Source organism: Schistocerca cancellata, chromosome 2 (assembly GCF_023864275.1).
Source record: "Schistocerca cancellata isolate TAMUIC-IGC-003103 chromosome 2, iqSchCanc2.1, whole genome shotgun sequence".
Classification (NCBI taxonomy): domain Eukaryota; kingdom Metazoa; phylum Arthropoda; class Insecta; order Orthoptera; family Acrididae; genus Schistocerca; species Schistocerca cancellata.
In genome coordinates this window covers 527,107,463-527,132,501 of record NC_064627.1, presented here as the reverse complement: position 1 = coordinate 527,132,501, position 25,039 = coordinate 527,107,463, and the positions used below count along the sequence as shown (strand labels likewise).

Below are 25,039 nucleotides of genomic sequence, written 5' to 3'. Positions count from 1 at the left end.
TTACGGTTCAAACTTGCTTCCAACCATCCTGAATTAGATTTTCCATGATTTCCCTGAATTGCTTCAGGCAAATGCTAGGATGTTTCCTTTGAAAGGGCATCACCGACTTCCTTCCCCATCCTTCCCTAATCTGATAGGACCAGTGACCCCACTGTTTGGTCCCCTCCCAGCGAATCAACCAATCAACAAAATTGCCATGTTCCATACGATCAGATGGTGGCAGTATAAGATTGTTGAAACTGGTCAACTTGGAACAATAATAGTATTTACATTACAATCACAGTGTACAAAGTGTTCCTTGTTTTGACTGTACTGATAGGCCTCAGCACAATTTGGCATGGGTCACACATATTTGAGCACTTATGTTTTGTAAGCAATCTCATTCATAGACTGTCTGCACTATCCCTTTGTTCTTAATTGCTACCAATAAACTAGAGACTGTCAACTGTCTCACCACCCAATGAGCAGGTTTGATCATTCCATTTCATAGTTCTACAGACTGTTACTCTCATTGACTTGTACAAGTTAACTTATTCTAGTTCTGACTCATTAATGCTGTAGTCATAGGATACTTTTAGGTTGGGGCATAAGTTTGTGGCATTTTTGTTTTGCATGTTTGTATTTCATGTGCTACGGGTTTATTTATCAATTGTAAATTTTTATTTGTATATTGCTGTTGCTTTCTGACTATAAATTTTGTCCTCTTGTCATGTGGAGATAGTGAGTGGAGCCCTGGATACTAGAAAATGGAGTACCAAGTGGAGAAATTGAGACATGTTTGACGTATTCTTCTGTTTTCACTTCAGTAGAGAAATGTCAGCAGGGGAGGCAGTCAGAAACATTTGCCCCATGTATGGGGATAATGTCATTGGATAGAGCATGGCAACAAAATGGTTTTCTTATTTTAAGGAGGATCATTTTGACACTAGTGACTCTCCACATTCAGGAAGATTTTTGGGATTTGATGAAGACTGTTTAAATACATTAATCCACAATGATACATGCCATCTGGCAAATGGGATGAACTGTGATCATTCCACCATTGTGGAATATTTGCAAGCAAGTGGAAAGATTAAAGAATTGGGTGTATGGGTGCTGCAAGCTCTAAGCCAAATCACAAAAATCACTGGGTGGCTACATGTACATGTCTGCTTGCTTGTCGTGTGTTAGCTCATGAAGAGCATCAACCATTTCTATCATGTATCATTACTGGTGATGAGAAACGGTGCCTTTATGCCAACATGATTGAAAAAAGGTAGGACTGAGCCCAAATGAAGCAGTGATTCCCTGTGCAAAGATCTGTGTGCATCCACAAAAAAGATAATGTTATGCATCTAGTGGAACAGCGGCAGTGTGATGGACTACAAATTGCTTCCCCCTGATGTAACCATCATTGCTGACATTGATTGCCAAGAATCTTGCAGCTACAACCCAGGAACAGTGACCAGGAAGACTGCATCAAGTGACACTACTCCAAAATAATACCCATCTGCATTTTGCTATACTGCGAAAAAATGCTGTACAGAAGATGGATTGGGAAGTCACTCCACACCCACCTTATTCACATGATCTTGCACCTTCAGATTTCCACCTTTTCTGTTCTCTGTTAAACAACATTCAAGGAACTTCCTTTCCAGTTGAAAATGTGCTCCGAGCCTGGTGTGATGAGTTCTTTAACTCAAAAGCTCATGATTCCTATAGTCAGAGAATCAGAAAATTATCCCAGAGTTGGCACACTGTTGTAATTAGTGGAGGAGAATATATTATTGATGAATAAAGCCTATTTTATGCATATCTGTTGTGTTTATTGAACTATTGGAAAAATACTATGGACTCATGCATCAATCAAATATTTTTTATTATATTTTTTCATTTTTTTTTTTTTTTTTTTTTCATTTTGAGAAGTGCCTAGTTTCACATTTTTGAACAATTCAACACAAGTAGTCAGTATTAGCATTACTCTGAAAACTTATCAAGGTGATACTGATTATTTGTGAAGAGGTTTTGAGATAAAACATTATCATAGAAACTGCATGTGCAAAATATCTGAGGTTCCTACTCATACTGTCTGCTGTGTCAACATTATACTATGATATTATAGAAACTGCAAGGTCCCCAACACTTTTCCCTGTGGCAATGCCTGAAGTTACTTGTACACTTGTAGATGATCCTCCTTTCAACATAACATGTTCATTCTCACTTCCAGGAGATCGTCCATCCCGTCACTAATTTTGTTTGACACCCCATATGATCACACTTTTGTTAACACGTGTTGGGGTGGTACTGAGTCTAACGCATTTCAGAAATCAAGAAATACTGCATACACCTGACTGGCTTGCTCCATGACTTTAAGGGTGTCATATATGAAGAAATAGAAGCTGGGTGTTGCATGAAAAATGTTTCCAGAATTCATACCAGTTAATATGGGACATGTCATTCTGTTGAAGATACCTTACTATATTTGAACTCAGAATATATTCTAAGATTCTAATAGATGGATATCAAGTATAGTGATCAGTAGTTTTGTGGTTCACTTCTGCTAGCCTTCTTGTGGAAGGATGCAACTTCTGCTTTCTTCCAATTACTGTGCAACAGCTTTTTTTCCTTTTTTTTTTTAATCAAGGGATGCATGTTATATTGTAGTTAAAAGAGAATATAACTCAGCTGCAAATCCTGTTGAATATAATAGGGATACCACAAGGTCCTGGAGCTGTGTCCAGTTTCAGCCATTTCAACTGTTCTTAATACGACTGACACTAATATCTGTATCAATCATCATTGAATGGCATTAGAATAATACAGTGATAGTAGTTCTGAATTTCTGTGGAGAATTATTTGAGGACAACGTTAGCATATGTGCTTTCGCCTTGCTGCTTAGCCTTCAGTTTCAGTTTTAGTGTCCAATACTAACTTTGGTGTCACTGATGGTCTTTATCCATGACCAGACTTTCTTTCTTCATAATATTGTTGTAGACTTTCTTGGTGTTTTGTGAGGGTCATTCAATAAAACTTTGCTATGGTTTGTAGAGTTTCTGTATCTATACACTTATAGTATGTTTTACACCCATGTAGACTTTTTATAGAAGCTGAATACCATAAGGATCTTATCCATCATGAACCGTTTTACTGGGTGCATATGTATACAGTGCCCAGTGTGTGGTCAACTGTTCCTCCAAACTTCAGCCGAAGTTCCCATACATGCTCCTACATGGAGCTAAATGTTTCCAGTTACTCCTTGAGATGTGTTGCTACTGCTTCTTTATCTACTTTAGTGAACATGTAAATCTTCCTACTTATTTTAATTGTACTTTGTACAAAGTATTTTGTTAATGATGTTGTTGCAACTGCCTTGTGGTCATTGATACCAGTTTGTACATGGACACTCTTAAAGAGATCAGTTTGCAATAAGATATAATACATTTCCATTACAGTAAGCTGGGACCAAAATTGTATCATTGTGTAGTAGCATATACATTTACTTTGCAAGATTTTTCCCCCTTTTAATTCTATATGTGTAACAAAGACTAACATATTGATTAACAGTAAAATTCTACCTCTGTGATCATAAGCAGTATATAGCACTATAGCAATGCTTATTGTTAATACAGTTTGTTGTTGTGTGTTGTTGTGGTCATCAGTCCTGAGACTGGTTTGATGCAGCTCTCCATGCTACTCTATCCTGTGCAAGCTTCTTCATCTCCCAGTATCTACTGCAACCTACATCCTTCTGAATCTGCTTAGTGTATTCATCTCTTGGTCTCCCTCTACGATTTTTACCCTCCACACTACCCTCCAATGCTAAATTTGTGATCCCTTGATGCCTCAAAACATGTCCTACCAACCGATCCCTTCTTCTAGTCAAGTTGTGCCACAAACTTCTCTTCTCCCCAATCCTATTCAATACCACCTCATTAGTTACGTGATCTACCCACCTTATCTTCAGCATTCTTCTGTTGCACCACATTTCGAAAGCTTCTATTCTCTTCTTGTCCAAACTAGTTATCGTCCATGTTTCACTTCCATACATGGCTACACTCCATACAAATACTTTCAGAAACGACTTTCTGACACTTAAATCTATACTCGATGTTAACAAATTTCTCTTCTTCAGAAACGCTTTCCTTGCCATTGGCAGTCTACATTTTATATCCTCTCTACTTCGACCATCATCGGTTATTTTACTCCCTAAATAGCAAAACTCCATTACTACTTTAAGTGTCTCATTTCCTAATCTAATTCCCTCAGCATCACCCGACTTAATTTGACTACATTCCATTATCCTCGTTTTGCTTTTGTTGATGTTCATCTCATATCCTCCTTTCAAGACACTGTCCATTCCGTTCAACTGCTCTTCCAAGTCCTTTGCTGTCTCTGACAGAATTACAATGTCATCGACGAACCTCAAAGTTTTTACTTCTTCTCCATGAATTTTAATACCTACTCTGAATTTTTCTTTTGTTTCCTTTACTGCTTGCTCAATATACAGATTGAATAACATCGGGGAGAGGCTACAACCCTGTCTTACTCCTTTCCCAACCACTGCTTCCCTTTCATGCCCCTCGACTCTTATAACTGCCATCTGGTTTCTGTACAAACTGTAAATAGCCTTTTGCTCCCTGTATTTTACTCCTGCCACCTTCAGAATTTGAAAGAGAGTATTCCAGTTAACATTGTCAAAAGCTTTCTCTAAGTCTACAAATGCTAGAAACGTAGTTTTGCCTTTCCCTAATCTTTCTTCTAAGATAAGTCGTAATGTCAGTATTGCCTCACATGTTCCAACATTTCTACGGAATCCAAACTGATCTTCCCCGAGGTTGGCTTCTACCAGTTTTTCCATTCGTCTGTAAAGAATTCGCGTTAGTATTTTGCAGCTGTGACTTATTAAACTGATAGTTTGGTAATTTTCACATCTGTCAACACCTGATTTCTTTGGGATTGGAATTATTATATTCTTCCTGAAGTCTGAGGGTATTTCGCGTGTCTCATACATCGTGCTCACCAGATGGTAGAGTTTTGTCATGACTGGCTCTCCCGAGGCCATCAGTAGTTCAAATGGAATGTTGTCTACTCCCGGGGCCTTTTTTCGACTCAGGTCTTTCAGTGCTCTGTCAAACTCTTCACGCAGTATCTTATCTCCCATTTCGTCTTCATCTACATCCTCTTCCATTTCCATAATATTGTCCTCAAGTACATCGCCCTTGTATAAACCCTCTATATACTCCTTCCACCTTTCTGCCTTCCCTTCTTTGCTTAGAACTGGGTTGCCATCTGAGCTCTTGATATTCATACAAGTGGTTCTCTTCTCTCCAAAGGTTTCTTTAATTTTCCTGTAGGCAGTATCTATCTTACCCCTAGTGAGACAAGCCTCTACATCCTTACATCAATACAGTTTACAGACTAGTTTTCTAACAGTTGTTGCTCTTTCATAATGTGTCTCAAATTGTATCATTGTGTAGTAGCATATACATTCACTTTGCAAGATTTTTCCCCCTTTTAATTCTATATGTGTAACAAAGACTAACATATTGATTAACAGTAAAATTCTACCTCTGTAATTATAAGCAGTATATAGCACTATAGCAATGCTTATTGTTAATAAAGTTTACAGACTAGTTTTCTAACAGTTGTTGCTCTTTCATAATGTGTGTCTCAATTCCTCCCATATCCCTGAAGGTTCTCCTCCATGTTGGAATCCACAGAATGAGATGAATGAATGCTTTTTCACTTTGAACATAGTGATTGAAATGTTTCAGAATTGTGATAAATAATGAAATTTTGATGGAAAAGATAATCCATTAAGGAGTCATTGAAGCTGAATGACACCAATGGCAGCAGTTGCGGTTCAGGTGAAATATACTGCAGGTTCACTGCAAGCAGGTAGGAGTCATGACCACAGCTTGTGTGAGGACAAGATAAAAAATTCTTGACCTGCAATGTAAAAACTGATTTTAAGTCAACATATTTTTAACTTTCTGTCTAATTCATTTTAGATCAGTGAACATTGTCTACCATTTTCCCAGTGAGTACATTCCAGTCAATGTATGTGACAATAGGGAGCCAGCAAAATAACTTGCTACACCTGCTGTTATACGCTATTGAAGTGAAATGTTTTACAATCACAAATTTCCCTCTGTGTGAAACAGGTGAAAGTCAGAGTCAGAACTGTCAAATAAGGTGATTCTGCAAACAGTTTATTGTTCAATTACTTCAGTTTTCCTATTGCCAAAACACCTTTGTAGTCAGCTATATTGTCATGATAAAATACACGAATTTTTTCCTTCTTCTTTTGTAATATATGCTTCTGTTTAAGTACTTTTTCATCCAGGTATTTCAAAAAAGTTGCTCAGTATTCATCAGATACTGGTTTATGCTTTGTTAGACAAATCATATGAAGAATCCCTTTTGCACCCCAGAAAATACTGGCCATAGCCTTTCCAGAAGCTGAAACTGTTTATATCTTTCTTGATGGAGGTCACTGCTTCAGCTGCCATTTTATTTCTGCAGGAAGCAGTGGACCCACAGTCACAAATCAGCACACTATCAGATAGTTCCTATTTATAAAATAGCCCACCCTCTGAGAAAAGTTTATTTTTACATTTGTTTTTGGTCACTGTTCAACAAATATACCATTCATCTTATGCAATGTTTTATCATTGTCAGTTCTTCATAATGTACTCTTCCCTCTGTTGTGTCATTTGTTTAATACACCTTTAATTAGCAATCAGCCAATAACTTATTGCACACTTTCTAGATTTTTTTCTGAGGTTGTAGTTTCAGAGCACCCTTAATGTGAATCATCTACAGGGAAATTGTGTCCACCCCATTTGAACATAGCAGCCCATATCTTAAAAATGAAGCAAATAAAAAAGACTGCTTGCAGATCCACTCCGGCTTTGGATTACTTTCACCAATGAATGCAAGAAATTAGAGTTCCTGTCCATGAATACTGAAGTCATCAGAGTTGGAGCACATGCTCAGATGGTAAACGAAATCAGCCATGTTCTTTACAAAGGAACCATTCCAGAATTTGCTTTAGATGATGTCAAAAAATACAAATCTGGATGGCTGGATAAGGCCTTGAAATACTGTCCCCCAATACGATTGTCGAGAGTCTTGCCACTGTGTGAGCTCACAGAATTCCATTGGTGATAAACTGTCTAAATAAAGAATTTTAGGACGGTTTTGTATTCAAGATTACATAAAGAACAGAAAAAAGACAAGAAAAGGAAAACAGAATAGAATAGGATAGGATAGAAATGAAATGAATTTATAAAAATTAAGAGCATCTCACTGCTGGGCTAAGAACTTCTCGATAAACGTCACATACAGAACATATTGAATGGAAAATTCTGTACAAGCTCTATACAAAATAATTATAAAAGAATTAACATTTCATTGTGGAACTGAAAAAGGGCTCGCTAGAACATTGCTTTACTTACTTTAATTGTTCATTAAATTTTATTTGCAATTTGATGCAATGCTCTTTAGCTGAGGAATAATTATTTCTTCATTCAAGCTAAAAAGTAAAATGCCCTGGAGAATAAAACTGATATTTATAGAGAAGGTATGGGAAAAATGTAAGTCCTATCTGTGTCTTTTGAACTAATAAGAACTCAGGAAAGCATAAACAGCAGAAAACTGTAATATATAAGCAGTAGAAAGACACATTTGAATGGATGAAGAAGTTAGTGTGGTATTTCAAATGCAAAATATGGCTTGTTGCAGCTCATCATTTATCAAATGAAAAATTCTAGATTTTATCTATTTCTTTATTATTTAAAAATGGAAGCACACTGCAGATAGTATAAGTGAAAGAAAAAAAATGCCTACTAATCTATAACTCTAATATTATCAAAGATAACAAACATTACTGAAGATATTTAAGCATATAACAAATAAATGAAGGCCCAGTTTAAGCTTACTTTAGAGAATACGAAGACTAGGAATTTGCCCTGTTACAATTGGATGTCCCTCGAAAAACAAAACAGAAATGTGACATTGTTAAAAAGAAAATTAGGTAGGAGCATATGTTGAAGTTTAATATAGTTGAAGGACAGTAATGGAAACTTTCTATGCAAATATGTGTAAGTTGCTCAGATATATTGAATTGTTTTTGGTAAAAATGGTTATATGAACATTGTTGCCAAACTTAGAAGAAAACTTTAAAAACAGTAAAGAGCTATAAATGATAGCTCTTAATGACTTAAAATTGTGGCTGCATTTTTTTTTGGTCATTAACATCAGTGGCTGTTATCTCTAGAAACATGTTAGAGACTGAACTGAATGAAAGAGACATGCCTACAAAGAGTAAATAAGGAATAGGGAACTTACAAAAACTGAGAAAATGTGTTTCTTGTCTCCTTCAATTTACATGCTCCACACTATGACTTAATATTTTCCAGTTATTGAATGGAAAAAAAAGTAAGTGTACATAATTAAACAGTTTTGGTGCAATTAGCGAAGCTGGTTTCCTGTGTCTTAGTGCAGTAACAGTGTTTCAGTATGGCTGCATACATTCTCCATCATCATTCCAGCAAATATGATGTTTTCCTAGATTGTGTTTGCTTTTTAAGAGCTATGTCTGCAAAATTTTTATCTGTAGGCTGCAGCTAATATGATGACCTAAGAGCTCAGCTGATAACATTACTACTGCAGTTGCAATTCTTGACAAATGTCTTGGCAGTCCTATTTCACCTAAGATCTGGGAACTACAAATCTGGTCCAGTGCATTCTATATGATTTGAAATAACTTGGAAGATGCTCTGTGAATAAAGTGATCATTCATTAGTACTGCATGTTTACTTGAAACTCTACAAGAGTAAATTTAATTTTTGTATCCAAAGACTTGTTTCATGTTTTGTTTGATGTGTTTTCAGGTGAACATCTATATGAGAAGACTTAGTACTTCTTGTACAGTCTAAACATTTGAGCAGATACTAAGTTAAACATTAGTAAAAATGAATGTGGCCAATAAGTATTTGCTTTTGATATTCATATTGGTATCTTACAACAGTGTACTTGAAGTAAGTTTGCCTCTAAAACATAGTCTTATATTACAATGCACACATATTTTTTGTATGTTAAGCTTATGCCATGTGATAAGAACTAGACAAAGGGGTTATATGATACAACTACAATTTTTGTACTACCAGTATACAGTAGCTTAATTCTTTCTGGCTTGTAAACAAACAATTTTAAATGATTACTTCCTTGAATATATAATTAACGAACATTTTTGAGTACTTAATATATTTTATGTATACTAATGAAAGTGTAGAATAAAAAAGTTGTGTAATTGACTTCAGTACAGAAATCGACCAATCTATCTTCTGTTTTAGTAAATTTATGAATCTTTCAGACATAATTCATGAGAAGAAGTTAGATATGTACAGAAATGCCAGTAACTGATATACTCAACAGTGTTGCTATGGTTTTAAAATAACTGTCCATCATAGCTGAGACAAATTCTGTGCAATGTCTCTTTGAAATAATACACATATATTAAATGAAAAAGACAAAAAAAGGAAAGTAAATGTAGTATCATTAATATTGATCTGGTATAGAAACCTCATTGGAGATTATACATATATCTTACCACAGTGTATTGTAGTTCTTTACTAATTAATTGTACACTACTATGTTTTGTTTCAGGCACTGAGACCAAAAATAAAGCGACAAAGACAACCAAATAGATATTCAGTAGATAAACTCAGACACTTTTATTGCTTGCTGGAACGTCTAAATGAACCAATTTCTGTACGGAAGGGAATTAACAGGACTATAGTATACAAAGTTCCTATGGAGTATTTGGCAAGTCAGGCTTCTGTTCTTAAATATAATGCATTTTAGATTTCTAATATTCTACTGACACATTCTGTATACAATACCAAACAGAACAACAATATTGTATATGACTCTTTTACTTTTTATTTACCTGTACTATTTAAAGGCTAAAATTCTTATTTTGGTAGCATAAAATATTAGAAGCTTAGAGCCAAATGTACATTTTTATCTCACTTGATTTTCAGTTGGATGCAAATGCACAGAATAGCTCTACATTATCATACTAAAAATGCTTTTATGAGAATGTTAAAATTTATTTTTCTTTCCTCTTCTGCAATCTCATATTTTTGCTGCATAGCTCAGCCTTGGCATTTCATTCCATAAAATATGATATTTAAGAAATTTTTTTAATACACTATGTATCCTGATTATGGTTTGTATATGTAATATAGGCTGATTATGGTTTGAAAGAAAAGTCTTGCATTTGGGTGAATTCTAAATTAAGTACATAAGATCACACATTAAAATCATTTTATGTACAAAAGAGTCTTTTCTATAATTTTCATATGTGTTTTACATCTGGAATGTCTCTCTTGAGGCATAAGCATATCTACATCCCAGCAACTCTGGTATCTCCTCTCTGTCACCTAATATCTCTATGAAAATGCTCACCCTGCTCCTCACTATAATTTCCACAGTTGTCAGAGAAGTAATCTAAATGTGAGCTGAGAAACTGCATTTTCAGTGACATACGAGCACCAAGAAACTGGGAGTTTTGTGGGAGTTCCTCAATGGCGTTTTCAAACTCTGTGCTCCTACAGTTGCAGAGAAAGTTTTTTATTATTGATTTCAATGGTACTCATACATTCCTGTCTGTTTCCTCCATACTCTCATTGAATTGTGGATCATTCATAAGCTCCATGATCTAAGAACAGTCCAAAATTTCTGCATTAAGTTTGGCTTTACAGACATGTGGGAATTTCTGTTTTAAGAATGTAAGCTACTACTACTACTTACTACTTTGGCAGTAGAATTTCCCAAGGATCCATGAGAGCTTTAGACTTTACATTGTGTGAACCTAGTGTTGGGGCAGGTCATGCTTCCCAGATGCAGGTGTACATGGTGCTTCTTATCTGCCAGACTGTCCCATAGGCATAGAAAGCAAGTATATTTAGTGTAGCCACCTCATAGACTCAGCAGTGTGGCCACAGCCTGTAATAAACAGTGTTAATGTGTATATTGTAAAGCATACTTAAAAATTTAACACATCAAGCATACTGTGTAGTAAGCTCAAAAACATTCATTGTGATGTTCTGATGACTTAAAGTGTGAATGTGGATCTGGGTTATATCGGCTTATTCCCCCAAACCACCTTCCCCTTCTTTACGAGATGACTTACTTGGAATTTGAAGCCGCTCTTCTTTACTGGATATCCAGCTGCTGGAAACCCTCTTGACTTCTTCTCTGTTGAATAATACTAGGTACAGGAATTTTTAAACATTTTCTAGGATGAAATTAGTAGACATACAAACTTTACTTTTCGTCAATTAACAATGTATTTGCCCTCCATACACAACAAAAATCTCACTTTCCACATGAATATGTAACTTCCTGCAAGTCTCTCATACTGTTGGACATTAGAAACAAATTGAGTTACAGTTAAAAGAAAGTTGGATTGAATACCATGACCTTTCTTAGCATGAATCATAAAACGAATCTTGCCTCTAACTAGGTTGCGTCAGGAGTTTTTAAGACTTCTTTTTCAACTGTCTTTGTTCTAATAACAAATAGTCAATGACACAATAAGCACAGAGCTGCATATAAACTCCATGATTCTTCCTTACACACTCACTAAAACCTCTATGGATTGCCCGACAGGTACTTGTCAGTGCTCTTCGACTGCCGTGTCTACTTTCTTTCCGCGACTGATTTTAAACTGACACACACAAACATGTGACACAGTAGGTAGGATTCTACCATCCCACACTCATGACCAGAATATCGTGTGTTTGAGATGGCAGAAGGCTGAGTGGTTCTAGAATTTACACAGAAATTCTCGAATCACTACATATCACCCCCCACTCAGATCGAACATGCAATATTTTATACATAATTATAATGCAAATAATATCACTCTTCATAACATTTCATACCTTAACAGTATAAATTTCATACATATGTTTATATACATATCTTTCTTTTCCGTAAAAATTCTCTGTCCTCTCTTGAACAATCTTTCGCTTATTGTTTGTCTACTCATTTCTTATTTTACTTTGTTATTAAGACATGAGCATTTACCCATGGTTTTAGTCAACTTTACTAATATTTAGGAATTTTGAGGACTCTTTTTCTTTTCTTTATTTCCTTTTTTTTCAATCCTAAACTTCAGGTGTTTATGACATACGAGTAATCTGTTTTCTGTTCCTATCTTTTGTACTACCTTTTTGCTAATATGTACTATTTTCATTATTTATAGCTTGGAGAAACTCTGGCTGAAATGAAAGTGTTATTTTGACAATCATTTGTTTCCATGAAAAATAATAATCCTAGTCATTCATAGAATTCTCAGTTCCCAGAATAATCCCTATAAAATTTGTGACTTTTTTCACGATACTGTCCCCTTCTCCTAGCATCAGCATCTATTCCTTGTTTGTGGGTTGAGGGCACTTCCTCTTTCCATTCTGGTAGGTACATCCCTTACAAAAAATCCCTATTTTTTAGGCCACAGATCGTCCTATCTCCACGAAGGTATACCTGCCCTTTATATTTAGTGAATGCTGGGTATGCCCCCTTTATCCTTTCTGAGTGTGCCTCACGGTTCATTACCCTAGTATACATTTCTACATATAGCTTTATTTTTTTTTTTAGTTGTGTTAAATGCCATGTTATTATAATATTTTGGGTCCCATAGAACTGATATTAACTTTTCTTAAGCACTGACTGACCAGTACTTCTCTTTAAATTACTTTTGAAAGTCTTCCCAAGAGGAAAAATTCTCAAAATTTACTGTTCTCCATTCTGAGGCTTTACCTAGAAGGTACCCCACAGCAAATTCAATATTTTTGGAATCTTCCCAATTTTTTTGGCAAAGCTCGGTTAAATCTTTTTAAGAAATAGGTAAGATGTACCTCTCCATCCGGCTTAAATTTAGGGAATTACCTAGATAACCCTGAATTAGTTCCCCATTGCAAATCAGTCGTCACTTCACTAGTTAACTCAACATTAGGTGAAGTTACCCTTTTTTCTACTTTGTCTTGGAGAAGCTTAATTTCTCTCCACAAGTTTTCCATACCCTTCCTAGTATCATAGGAATAGGCGATATGTTCCCGGATGTTATTCTCTTGCTAACCTTTCTTTCCATAATTTCTCCAAATTGTTCCTCCAAACTAATTACATTTCTAATATCAGAGTTAGCTATTTTCTCTTTGAACTTCCTTTCTACATTATCTAAGCGAGTATTGACACCTGTAATTTGTGATTGAATGATTGGCATTAATTCATTATGCTTATCTACACTCTCTTTCAAAGTATTCATTCCCTGTCTTATATCATTATATTTAATATTGTACACATTTTAAAAAGATCCTAACTTTTAAATAAGTTCTGATTCTACATTACTACAATTGTTCTCAGTACCTAGTTGTAACATTTTCTATAAATCTTGAAAAGTGTTACTCTGACATCTCTGCCCAAACTCTTTGTCTTCAAATATGTCTGCTTGTGTCTGTATATGTGTGGATGGATATGTGTGTGTGTGCGAGTGTATACCCGTCCTTTTTTCCCCCTAAGGTAAGTCTTTCCGCTCCCGGGACTGGAATGACTCCTTACCCTCTCCCTTAAAACCCACATCCTTTCGTCTTTCCCTCTCCTTCCCTCTTTCCTGATGAGGCAACAGTTTGTTGCGAAAGCTTGAATTTTGTGTGTATGTTTGCGTTCGTTTGTGTGTCTGTCGACCTGCCAGCACTTTCATTTGGTAAGTCACATCATCTTTGTTTTTAGGTATATATATATATATATATTTAAAAAGAAAGATGATGAGACTTACCAAACAAAAGCGCTGGCAGGTCGATAGACACACAAACAAACACAAACATACACACAAAAATCTAGCTTTCGCAACCAATGGTTGCCTCGTCAGGAAAGAGGGAAGGAGAAGGAAAGACAAAAGGATATGGGTTTTAAGGGAGAGGGTAAGGAGTCATTCCAATCCCGGGAGCGGAAAGACTTACCTTAGGGGGAAAAAAGGACAGGTATACACTCGCACACACACACATATCCATCCACACATACACAGACACAAGCAGACATTTGTGACAAATGTCTGCTTGTGTCTGTGTATGTGTGGATGGATATGTGTGTGTGTGCGAGTGTATACCTGTCCTTTTTTCCCCCTAAGGTAAGTCTTTCCGCTCCCGGGATTGGAATGACTCCTTACCCTCTCCCTTAAAACCCATATCCTTTTGTCTTTCCTTCTCCTTCCCTCTTTCCTGACGAGGCAACCATTGGTTGCGAAAGCTAGATTTTTGTGTGTATGTTTGTGTTTGTTTGTGTGTCTATCGACCTGCCAGCGCTTTTGTTTGGTAAGTCTCATCATCTTTCTTTTTAAATATATTTTTCCCATGTGGAATGTTTCCCTCTATTATATATATATATATATATATATATATATATATATATATATATATATATATATATATATATATATATATATATATATATATATGTTGCCTCATCAGAAAAGAGGGAAGGAGAGGGAAAGACGAAAGGATGTGGGTTTTAAGGGAGAGGGTAAGGAGTCATTCCAGTCCCGGGAGCGGAAAGACTTACCTTAAGGGGAAAAAAGGACGGGTATACACTCGCACACACACACATATCCATCCACACATATACAGACACCAGCAGACATATTTGAAGACAAAGAGTTTGGGCAGAGATGTCAGTCGAGGCAGAAGTGCAGAGGCAAAGATGTTGTTGAATGACAGGTGAGGTATGAGTGGCGGCAACTTGAAATTAGCGGAGATTGAGGCCTGGTGGATAACGGGAATAGAGGATATATTGAAGAGCAAGTTCCCATCTCCGGAGTTCGGATAGGTTGGTGTTAGTGGGAAGTATCCAGATAACCCGGACGGTGTAACACTGCGCCAAGATGTGCTGGCCGTGCACCAAGGCATGTTTAGCCACAGGGTGATCCTCATTACCAACAAACACTGTCTGCCTGTGTCCATTCATGCGAATGGACAGTTTGTTGCTGGTCATTCCCACATAGAATGCATCACAGTGTAGGCAGGTCAGTTGGTAGATCACGTGGGTGCTTTCACACGTGGCTCTGCCTTTGATTGTGTTCACCTTCCGGGTTACAGGACTGGAGTAGGTGGTGGTGGGAGGGTGCATGGGACAGGTTTTACACTGGGGGCGGTTACAAGGGTAGGAGCCAGAGGGTAGGGAAGGTGGTTTGGGGATTTCATAGGGATGAAGCAGATTCGTTTCCCACGAAGACCTAGGCTGTAGGGAAGGGACCGTTTGATGTGTTACACCATCCGGGTTATCTGGATACTTCCCACTAACACCAACCTGTCAGAACTCCGGAGATGGGAACTTGCCCTTCAGTATATCCTCTCTACTCGTTATCCGCCAGGCCTCAACCTCTGGTAATTTCAAGTTGCCGCCACTCATACCTCACCTGTCTTTCAACAACATCTTTGCCTCTTTACTTCCGCCTCGACTGACATCTCTGCCCAAACTCTTTGCCTTTACAAATGTCTGCTTGTGTCTGTGTATGTGCGGATGGATATGTGTGTGTGTGCGAGTGTATACCTGTCCTTTTTTCCCCCTGAGGTAAGTCTTTCTGCTCCCGGGATGGGAATGACTCCTTACCCTCTCCCTTAAAACCCACATCTTTTCGTCTTTCCCTCTCCTTCCCTCTTTCCTGATGAAGCAACTGTTTGTTGTGAAAGCTTGAATTTTGTGTGTATGTTTGTGTTTGTTTGTGTGTCTATCGACCTGCCAGCACTTTTGTTTGGTAAGTCTCAAAACCTTTGTTTTTAGATATATTTTTCCCACGTGGAATGTTTCCCTCTATTTTGTGTGTGTGTGTGTTCTCTACTTTAAAGAATATCTTTTGCCCGAAAGCTCAGATATACAGCAGTCTTTTTGTTGTATCTGTCTGTGACTCAGCATCTCCTTTTCATGGCAGTCTGTCCATTTTGTAATATCATCATTATTCCACCTTGGGCTTTCCATTCTTTGATTAGACCAGATACATGTTAGATTGTATTAATTGGTTCCTGTACTTAGAGTGAACTGATAACCACATATACCATGGGACTGTCCTTGTTGAGTAAGAATGCAGGGGAAACTGATTCCTATTGTTAAATGCTGGAAGCAAATCATGGCTTATGTCAAAAACAATGACACTTGTCATATGGGTTCAGTAGCCATTCTTGGTCCCTTTTGGCATCTGGTTGAAGTGGAGGATGTTACTACCCTCTCTCATGAGATAAAAGCATGGCTTGTGATTTACAGCATCATCCCTAGGACTGACTGTGACTCTCTAGTTTAGAGCAGAGTGAAAGTCATAAGCTAGAGGCTCCATTGACTCTCGGTCAATCTAGGCAGCAGAGTCATTGATCAGTGCTTTTGACTATAAAATAACAAGTCAGGCATGCACTATATTTCAAAATCAGCTTCCTAGGTTGCATAATCTGTACATGAAAAGTTTTAGGTTAGAGTAATCCCACCAAATACCACACAAACTGTTAGATGTGGTACACAGTGGGAACAATGGGAAATCATGTACAGGTAGTCAGTTATTATTATGAAAGGGAATAAGCATTAATGAAAGTAAAGAAGAAAATTTAAACATTATATCAGATAACTGTGGCACAGAGGTACTACCACTCATTAATAGTGTAAAATTACTCAGGACAAAAAACTGATTGAAACTAGATCTATCATAACCAGCAGTGAAAAAGCTAACTCAGAATGGAAAACATATTAAACACAACTGACAATGGCAAACGTAAGTTAATGCAGATAAGTAGGAAAGATTGAATACAGTAATAGTGGTATACCGTTTGATAAAGCCACTTCTGTTAAATATATATGTGTAACATTGCAAACTGATATGAAATAGAATGAGAAAGTAAAGTCAGTAGTGGGGAAGGTGAATGGTCGAATTCAGTTTATTGGGACATTTCTAAGAAAGTGTAGCTCATCTATGAAGGAGGCAACGTGTAGAATGCTGGTACAACCCATTACTGAGTACTGTTTGAGTGATTGGGGTTCCTGCCAGGTCAGACTGAAGGAAGACATTGAAGCAGTTCAGTGACATGCTGCTAGATTTATTACAAGTAGGTTTGATCAACATGTGAGCTTTACAGAGAGGCTTCGTGAACCCATATGACAATCTTTGGAGGGAAGACAACATTCTTTCCATGAAACACCATTTAGAAAATTTATAGAAATGGTTTTTGCAGCTGACTGTGTACAATTCTGCTGCTGCCACTGTACATTTCAAGTGAGGATCACAAAGACAAGATAAGAGAAATTAAGGCTCATACAGAGATATATAGACAGTTATTTTTCCCTCATTCCATTTGCATATGGTGTGATGGGCATGTAGTATCCAGAAGGAGGAACATAGCTCTGAATGCACAATTCTAAGCCTAAGATATCGTAGATGTGGGCATGTACTATCAAAAGCCTCATGAAGTGATGATTTCCATCCAGGATAAGTGTCTGTCATTCTTGAATGGTTAATTTAGCATAGTGGACACAGCCACCTAGATGCAATAGGTTCTCACCCAATATACTACTGAGATTCTTTATTTTCAGTCCACTAGATAGTGGTGTACTTTCCTTCAAAGTCTTGATTTGATGAAAAAAAGCGTTGTTCTTGTACAATCCTGACCCCAAAATGTTGAGTTGCTGCCATTCTTGTGCTGTAAATTCAGCATGTAAATCCACCTTGCCAATATATTTTCTTTTCAATTAGAGAATGTGGGCACTGATTTACAGTAATTTCTATTAGGAAATAAACCTTTCAATATCTATTAGTGGCTAGGGTATCTCCATAAGGAGGACCTGTGGTACTAGGTGCAAGTTTTTAGTTTCCACCAAAGGAACTTGTGATATTCATCTGGCCAGTGACAGGGATGTTGTGAAAACCAATGTGACCCATGCTATCACATGTCTCTTGTGTGAGGCATTTTTCTTTAAGACAGACAATCTGCAGGATTGCCTCTAGCTGGACAGAATCTCCACTGGGATGGTGAGATGGACTTGTGACTTTCTGTGACATTGTTATATACAAAAGTTGTGAAGTGTTTGGACTATACCTTAATCGACCAAGGGGCACCATGGAATCAGTTGCTTTGCTTAAGCCCATGTTGGTAGTATTGAGGTAGTAAAGTAAAAGTCTCATCCCTATTAATATGGCAGCAGTTCCTGTCATGGCTGCATAACACTCATCATGGGTCCTAGTCTGGTTTTGCAACACATCAATTGGAAGAGAAACTCACTCTTTACAGTGCATCTGACATACAAGACTGCACCATATTCTTGCTCAGTATCATCACAGAAAACATAGTGCAAATGTTTCCATCTTCAGAGGTATTTGTATTTAAATATGCAGTGGGTTTCGAAGAGCTGATGTCCAAGTGTGACACTGAGTGGCAGAATGCTGAAACAAAAGTGAATTGTGATTCATTAGTCCCATAACGTACATAATCTAAATCATTTGATTTAGGTACAGGAGACACGTCAAAATTTTGGTAAAGTTTTACCATATACACTCCTGGAAATGGAAAAAAGAACACATTGACACCGGTGTGTCAGACCCACCATACTTGCTCCGGAAACTGCGAGAGGGCTGTACAAGCAATGATCACACGCACGGCACAGCGGACACACCAGGAACCGCGGTGTTGGCCGTCGAATGGCGCTAGCTGCGCAGCATTTGTGCACCGCCGCCGTCAGTGTCAGCCAGTTTGCCGTGGCATACGGAGCTCCATCGCAGTCTTTAACACTGGTAGCATGCCGCGACAGCGTGGACGTGAACCGTATGTGCAGTTGACGGACTTTGAGCGAGGGCGTATAGTGGGAATGTGGGAGGCCGGGTGGACGTACCGCCGAATTGCTCAACACGTGGGGCGTGAGGTCTCCACAGTACATCGATGTTGTCGCCAGTGGTCAGCGGAAGGTGCACGTGCCCGTCGACCTGGGACCAGACCGCAGCGATGCACGGATGCACGCCAAGACCGTAGGATCCTACGCAGTGCCGTAGGGGACTGCACTGCCACTTCCCAGCAAATTAGGGACACTGTTGCTACTGGGGTATCGGCGAGGACCATTCGCAACCGTCTCCATGAAGCTGGGCTACGGTCCCGCACACCGTTAGGCCGTCTTCCGCTCACGCCCCAACATTGTGCAGCCCGCCTCCAGTGGTGTCGCGACAGGCGTGAATGGAGGGACGAATGGAGACGTGTCGTCTTCAGCGATGAGAGTCGCTTCTGCCTTGGTGCCAATGATGGTCGTATGCGTGTTTGGCGCCGTGCAGTGGGCGCCACAATCAGGACTGCATACGACCGAGGCACACAGGGCCAACACCCGGCATCATGGTGTGGGGAGTGATCTCCTACACTGGCCGTACACCACTGGTGATCGTCGAGGGGACACTGAATAGTGCACGGTACATCCAAACCGTCATCGAACCCATCGTTCTACCATTCCTAGACCGGCAAGGGAACTTTCTGTTCCAACAGGACAATGCACGTCCGCATGTATCCCGTGCCACCCAACGTGCTCTAGAAGGTGTAAGTCAACTACCCTGGCCAGCAAGATCTCCGGATCTGTCCCCCATTGAGCATGTTTGGGACTGGATGAAGCGTCGTCTCACGCGGTCTGCACGTCCAGCACGAATGCTGGTCCAACTGAGGTGCCAGGTGGAAATGGCATGGCAAGCCGTTCCACAGGACTACATCCAGCATCTCTACGATCGTCTCCATGGGAGAATAGCAGCCTGCATTGCTGCGAAAGGTGGATATACACTGTACTAGTGCCGACATTGTGCATGCTCTGTTGCCTGTGTCTATGTGCCTGTGGTTCTGTCAGTGTGATCATGTGATGTATCTGACCCCAGGAATGTGTCAATAAAGTTTCCCCTTCCTGGGACAATGAATTCACGGTGTTCTTATTTCAATTTCCAGGAGTGTACATACAACACCTGATTTTAACAAATGGTACCATAACAATAATACAATATAAAAATACACATACAATAAAAAACTAACAATTAATTACAGCAACTGATTTTAACAAATGGTATCATAATAATAATGCAATTTTTAACACATACAATAAAAGACTAACAATTAATTACCCCTTGCTCAAATTATCATGTCATCCTCTATGAATTCTTCTACTGAATAGTAGCATTTATCCCACAGAATCTTAGCACACTGGACTCGCATTCGGGAGGACGACGGTTCAATCCTGTCTCCGGCCATCCTGATTTAGATTTTCTGTGATTTCCCTAATTCGCTTCAGGCAAATGCCAGGATTGTTCCTTTGAAAGGGCACGGCCAATTTACTTCCCCATCCTTCCCTCACCCGAGTTTGCACTCCGTCTCTAATGACCTCGTTGTCGACGGGACATTAAACACTAATCTCCTCCTCCACAGAATCTGCTGTATTTTTGCCCATTAGCTTGTTATATATTTTCATCCCCATATACTGTGGAGTTCGTGCATATAATTTCAAATAGTGTGAGGGTAACATAAAATTATTTTCATTTCTTGTGTTGTACGTGTGGTTAAAATGATTTTCCTCAAATAATTTTTGTTTGCTGTGTACAAAGATTATAATTTCATAAATGTATATGGAGGGAACTGTTAGGATTTGCAGGTTCCGAAATAATGGGCGACAAGATTCTGTTTGTTGTGCACTACACATGTATCTTATAATTTTCTTTTGGAGTTTCAGTATTCGAGATAAACTACTTGAATTTCCCCAAAAAATGATACCATACCTAATGACAGATTCAAAATAACTATGATATTCTATTTTTCGTGTACTCATGTCAGTAGAGTTTGCTAGTATTTGCATTGCAAATGCAAAGCTGCTTACTTTATTTGATAGGAATTCAATATGTGTACTCCAGTTTAAGTTGTTGTCCACATTTAGTCCTAGGAATTTTACTGTGTTAACTTCTTCCATAGGATGGTTGTGATGATGTATTTTAAGATCCACACATTTCAAATGTTTGGTTTTGAAATGTACCGTATTGGTTTTTGCAATGTTCAGTTTCAAGCCATTTAACTGGAACCAGTTTTCTAGAGTACCCATTGTGCTCACAATGGAGCTCTGAATTTTTTCTGCATCATCTTCAATTAAATCAGAAGTGTCATCCGGAAACAGAACTGATGAGGAATTTATATTTATGGGCAAGTCATTTACATAGAATAGGAACGGGATTGGCCCCAAAATGGAGCCTTGAGGCACACCTTGTGATACTGTACTCCATTTAGAATAATAATTCACTCCATTTGATGTGACGCTTACCCTTTGCTTTCTGTTGTGCAAGTATGATGTGAGGCATTTCAGAGCTTTGTCCTTAATCCCATATTTGTTTAATTTGTAGATAAGCAAGTCATGGTTCACCGAGTCAAATGCTTTTGAAAGATCGCAGAAGATACTTGCAACTTTACTCCTCTGACCCAATGATTTGCATATCTTCTCAGTAAAGTTATTTACTGGATCCAGTGTGTTTTTTCCTTGTTGGAATCCAAATTGGTTACTTACAATAATATCATTTTTTTACGATAAAATTTTTGATCTGATTTGCAGCTACTTTCTCTAACACTCATCCATGCAACTAAGTATCCAGAAACAAAATTTTATTTATTATGGATATGAGGTTTATTTAGCCTAGGGATCATAAACATTAGTCGCTGCTTGTAATAAGCTTCTTATGGTTGCTACTGTCAGTGATATTTTATCAGTGGGTTCATGCTGATCCACAACAAATATATCACTTGCTGTATCCCAGAGAACTCCCAGCATCCACAAAGTTAGTACAATCTTTCATCCTTTTGATTTATATATTCCAACCAGATATGGAGGGTTCATTGATAATTATGACACAGGCAGCTGAAACTGACACACGAGTGATGTCAGTTTTTAGTAATGGTTTATCACTACATTTTCGTCTTCAGCACCTACTGCAAATCATCAATGTAAGTGTTATAGTTTCATTAGCCAATTGTGGTGGAGGACTATGAGTGGTTTGTGATTGACAACTCCTTAATTGCAGCTGAAAGTAGATAAGGAATATGTTTGAATTGGTAAGCAGTTCTTCTTTGTATGTCGATTATTTCATTTGCTCTGTGATAATGCTCTCTGTAAGAGTAAAAGCTTGTTAGGTCTCTAACATCTGGAATAAAAACTAACTGCAAACAGACTTGGGAAATATCTGTAATGATAGCAAAATTTTATATTCAGCAACACATGAGTACTAAAGCTACTTTGAGAAGAAGGTTAAGCCCTCTTTCTTGTGAAGATGCATCAAATATGACTCTCCACTTCATGCTTCCATATCTCTTTCTCATAACTATTTTATGAGCCAATAAAAGATGTTGATGGAAATTTGGGGTTGGAGCCAGTTTGATGTGTCAACCTCAGATATAATTTGTCATCTGTGTCTTGTGGGGAGCATTGATGATGTCATTCTTCTCTAGATGCCTCTGCCAAATGAAGAAACATTTTCAGCATTACAGATGTTATCTGGAAAAATAGCTGCCAATATTTGTGGTAGAAGAACTACTCTTTGCTGATCCTTGATAGAATGGGAAGTGTGAAATCCCTCAAGAGATGCAATCATTTTCTACTAATGATCTAGCCAAATTCTAAAGATGCTAAGCCAGTGATGGGGAGATGAGTGTTGGATCAGTGTCCCTTTAGCTATTCACTTCAATTAGTAGCTCAATGGGAAGATCATCATTCTCTTATGTGGGATCAGCGAGTAGTTCATTACTAATGTGTGTCTTTTGAACACTTGAGGTACTGACAAATGTCTCAAAAAGGAATGAAAACTCTTGAAAATAGTAACTGTAACTTGAGCATTGTTACATGTACTTTTCAACATCTGATGGACCAGTTGACACAAGTATGATATAGTAAATGAAGACTCAAAGGCAGTGACAGCCAGTGGGTGATTTGCAGCAACTTCCACTATTAAATTACAAATTGAAGTTCTGCTGGAGAAGGTAGATTTGCTAAACACATCTAAAACACAATGTGCAAGTACAGGGTGACAAACATTGAACTATATGAAACAAAATTGTGATAACTTCTGAACAGTTTGCATTAGGATATTCAAATTGCATGGTTAACCATGGGGAATGATGGGAATTAGTTTGCACATTGTTGGTCAGTTTAGCGATGATGCCCATTTTCATTTGAGTGGTTTTGTCAATAAGCAAAACTGGCGCATTTAGGGGACTGTGAACCACATTTCATGATCAAGAAGTCTCTTCACCCTCAATGGGTGACTGTGTGGTATGCAATGTCCATCACAGAATAATTGATGCAATATTCCTTGATAGCACAGTGACTACTGAATGATACATGAAGGTATTGGAAGATGATTTCATCCCTATTATCCAAAAGTGACCCTGATTTTGACAAGATATGGTTCATGTAAGATGATGCTTGACCCCGTCAAAGCAGGAGAGTGTTTGATGTCCTGGAGGAGCACTTTGAGGATCATATTCTGGCTCTGGGGTACCCAGAGGCCACTGGTGTGGGCCTTGATTGGCTGGCATATTCTCCAGATCTGAACACATGCAACTCCTTTTGGTGGGACTATATTAAAGACAAGGTATACAGCAATAACCCAAAAACCATAACTGAGCTGAAAACAGCCATTCAGGGGGTCATCAACAGCATCGATGTTCAAATACTTTAGCAGATCATGCAGAATTTTGCTATTTGTCTGTGCCACATCATCGCCAATGATGGCAGGCATGTCAAACATGTCATAACTAAATCCAAATATCTAGCAATGTTTACATGTTGAATAAAGTGTGCATCGATGTTCAAATACTTCAGCAGATCATGCAGAATTTTGCCATTTGTCTGTGCCACATCATCGCCAATGATGGCAGGCATGTCAAACATGTCATAACTAAATCCAAATATCTAGCAATGTTTACATGTTGAATAAAGTGTATATGCCATAGTTTTTAAATAATTTACATTTTTTTCATATAGCTCAATAATTGTCACTGTGTACATTTTCACCTGTGGGGTACTGTTACATACACAAGGACTGTCTGCAGGTAAACAAATCCTACACAACTCTGATTCTCATTGCCAGCTCAGTTGTGTTTGGCAGTAGTTTTCACTGGTGTAAAGTATCAAAATGGGCAGAGAATACAGGATTAAAACTCAATCCATCAAAAATCCAAGCAGTACTGGTTAGTCATTCTAGACTCATTAGGTTGAAATATCAGGAATGCCTATCATCTTCAATCCTAAATGAGACAAATATCAGCTTCTCTCCCCTCAGCAAAGAGTCTAGGAGTAATAATAGATGAAAATCTAAATTCGAATGAGCACATAACTGCAATGTGCAAGAAGACATCAGCATCTCTCCATCACCTACAAAAACTTAAAATGCTCTTCCCTCATAACCTGAAAAAGAGTCTTCTACATATACCTATACTTTCAATCATTCATTACAGCTATGTTATCCTTCAAGGTCTTTCTCAAGAAAGCTCACAGTGCCTGGAACTAGTTATGAATGTCTGTGTTTGTTATATCTGTAATGTTCAATTTTTTGATCACATTTCACCACCATATACATAGCTATCCTGGCTGTGTGCAGACAAGCATATAGATTTCTGTCCCCTCTCTCTTCTCTACTGTCTTACCAACACACACTGTTCCTCATATCTCTCTTCAGTCTTAATGATTTGTCTGAACAACATGGCAGAAACACCCATTCCTACCAGCAAAAAATCATTTCTGTCACACTCCATCATTGAGCCACTTTCTCAGTGTCCATCCCAGTAGCAGGAACCTCTCTTTGGAGTTACCTCCCTCCTTATGTTAGAGAAGTGCATAACATGTCCAGCTTCAGAAGAAAGTTAATGACATATCTTCTGAAGCAATAATAATGGCTATAATTGTCTCTGTATACACTCATTACTGCTGTACAGCCTTCTTTGCAATCAGATATTTATCATTTCCCAGTATT

General features: G+C 38.1%; 1 protein-coding gene across 1 annotated transcript in view; it reads left to right on the top strand.

The window, feature by feature from the left end:
* Positions 1-22,112: 22,112 nt before the first annotated feature.
* The window catches only part of LOC126155928 (phenoloxidase 1-like), a 171,414-nt gene continuing 168,487 nt past the window's right edge, over positions 22,113-25,039 (top strand). The window contains exon 1 of the mRNA XM_049916266.1: positions 22,113-22,124. Within this exon, the coding sequence (XP_049772223.1) occupies positions 22,113-22,124 (12 nt within the window). The remainder of the gene's footprint in view (positions 22,125-25,039) is intronic.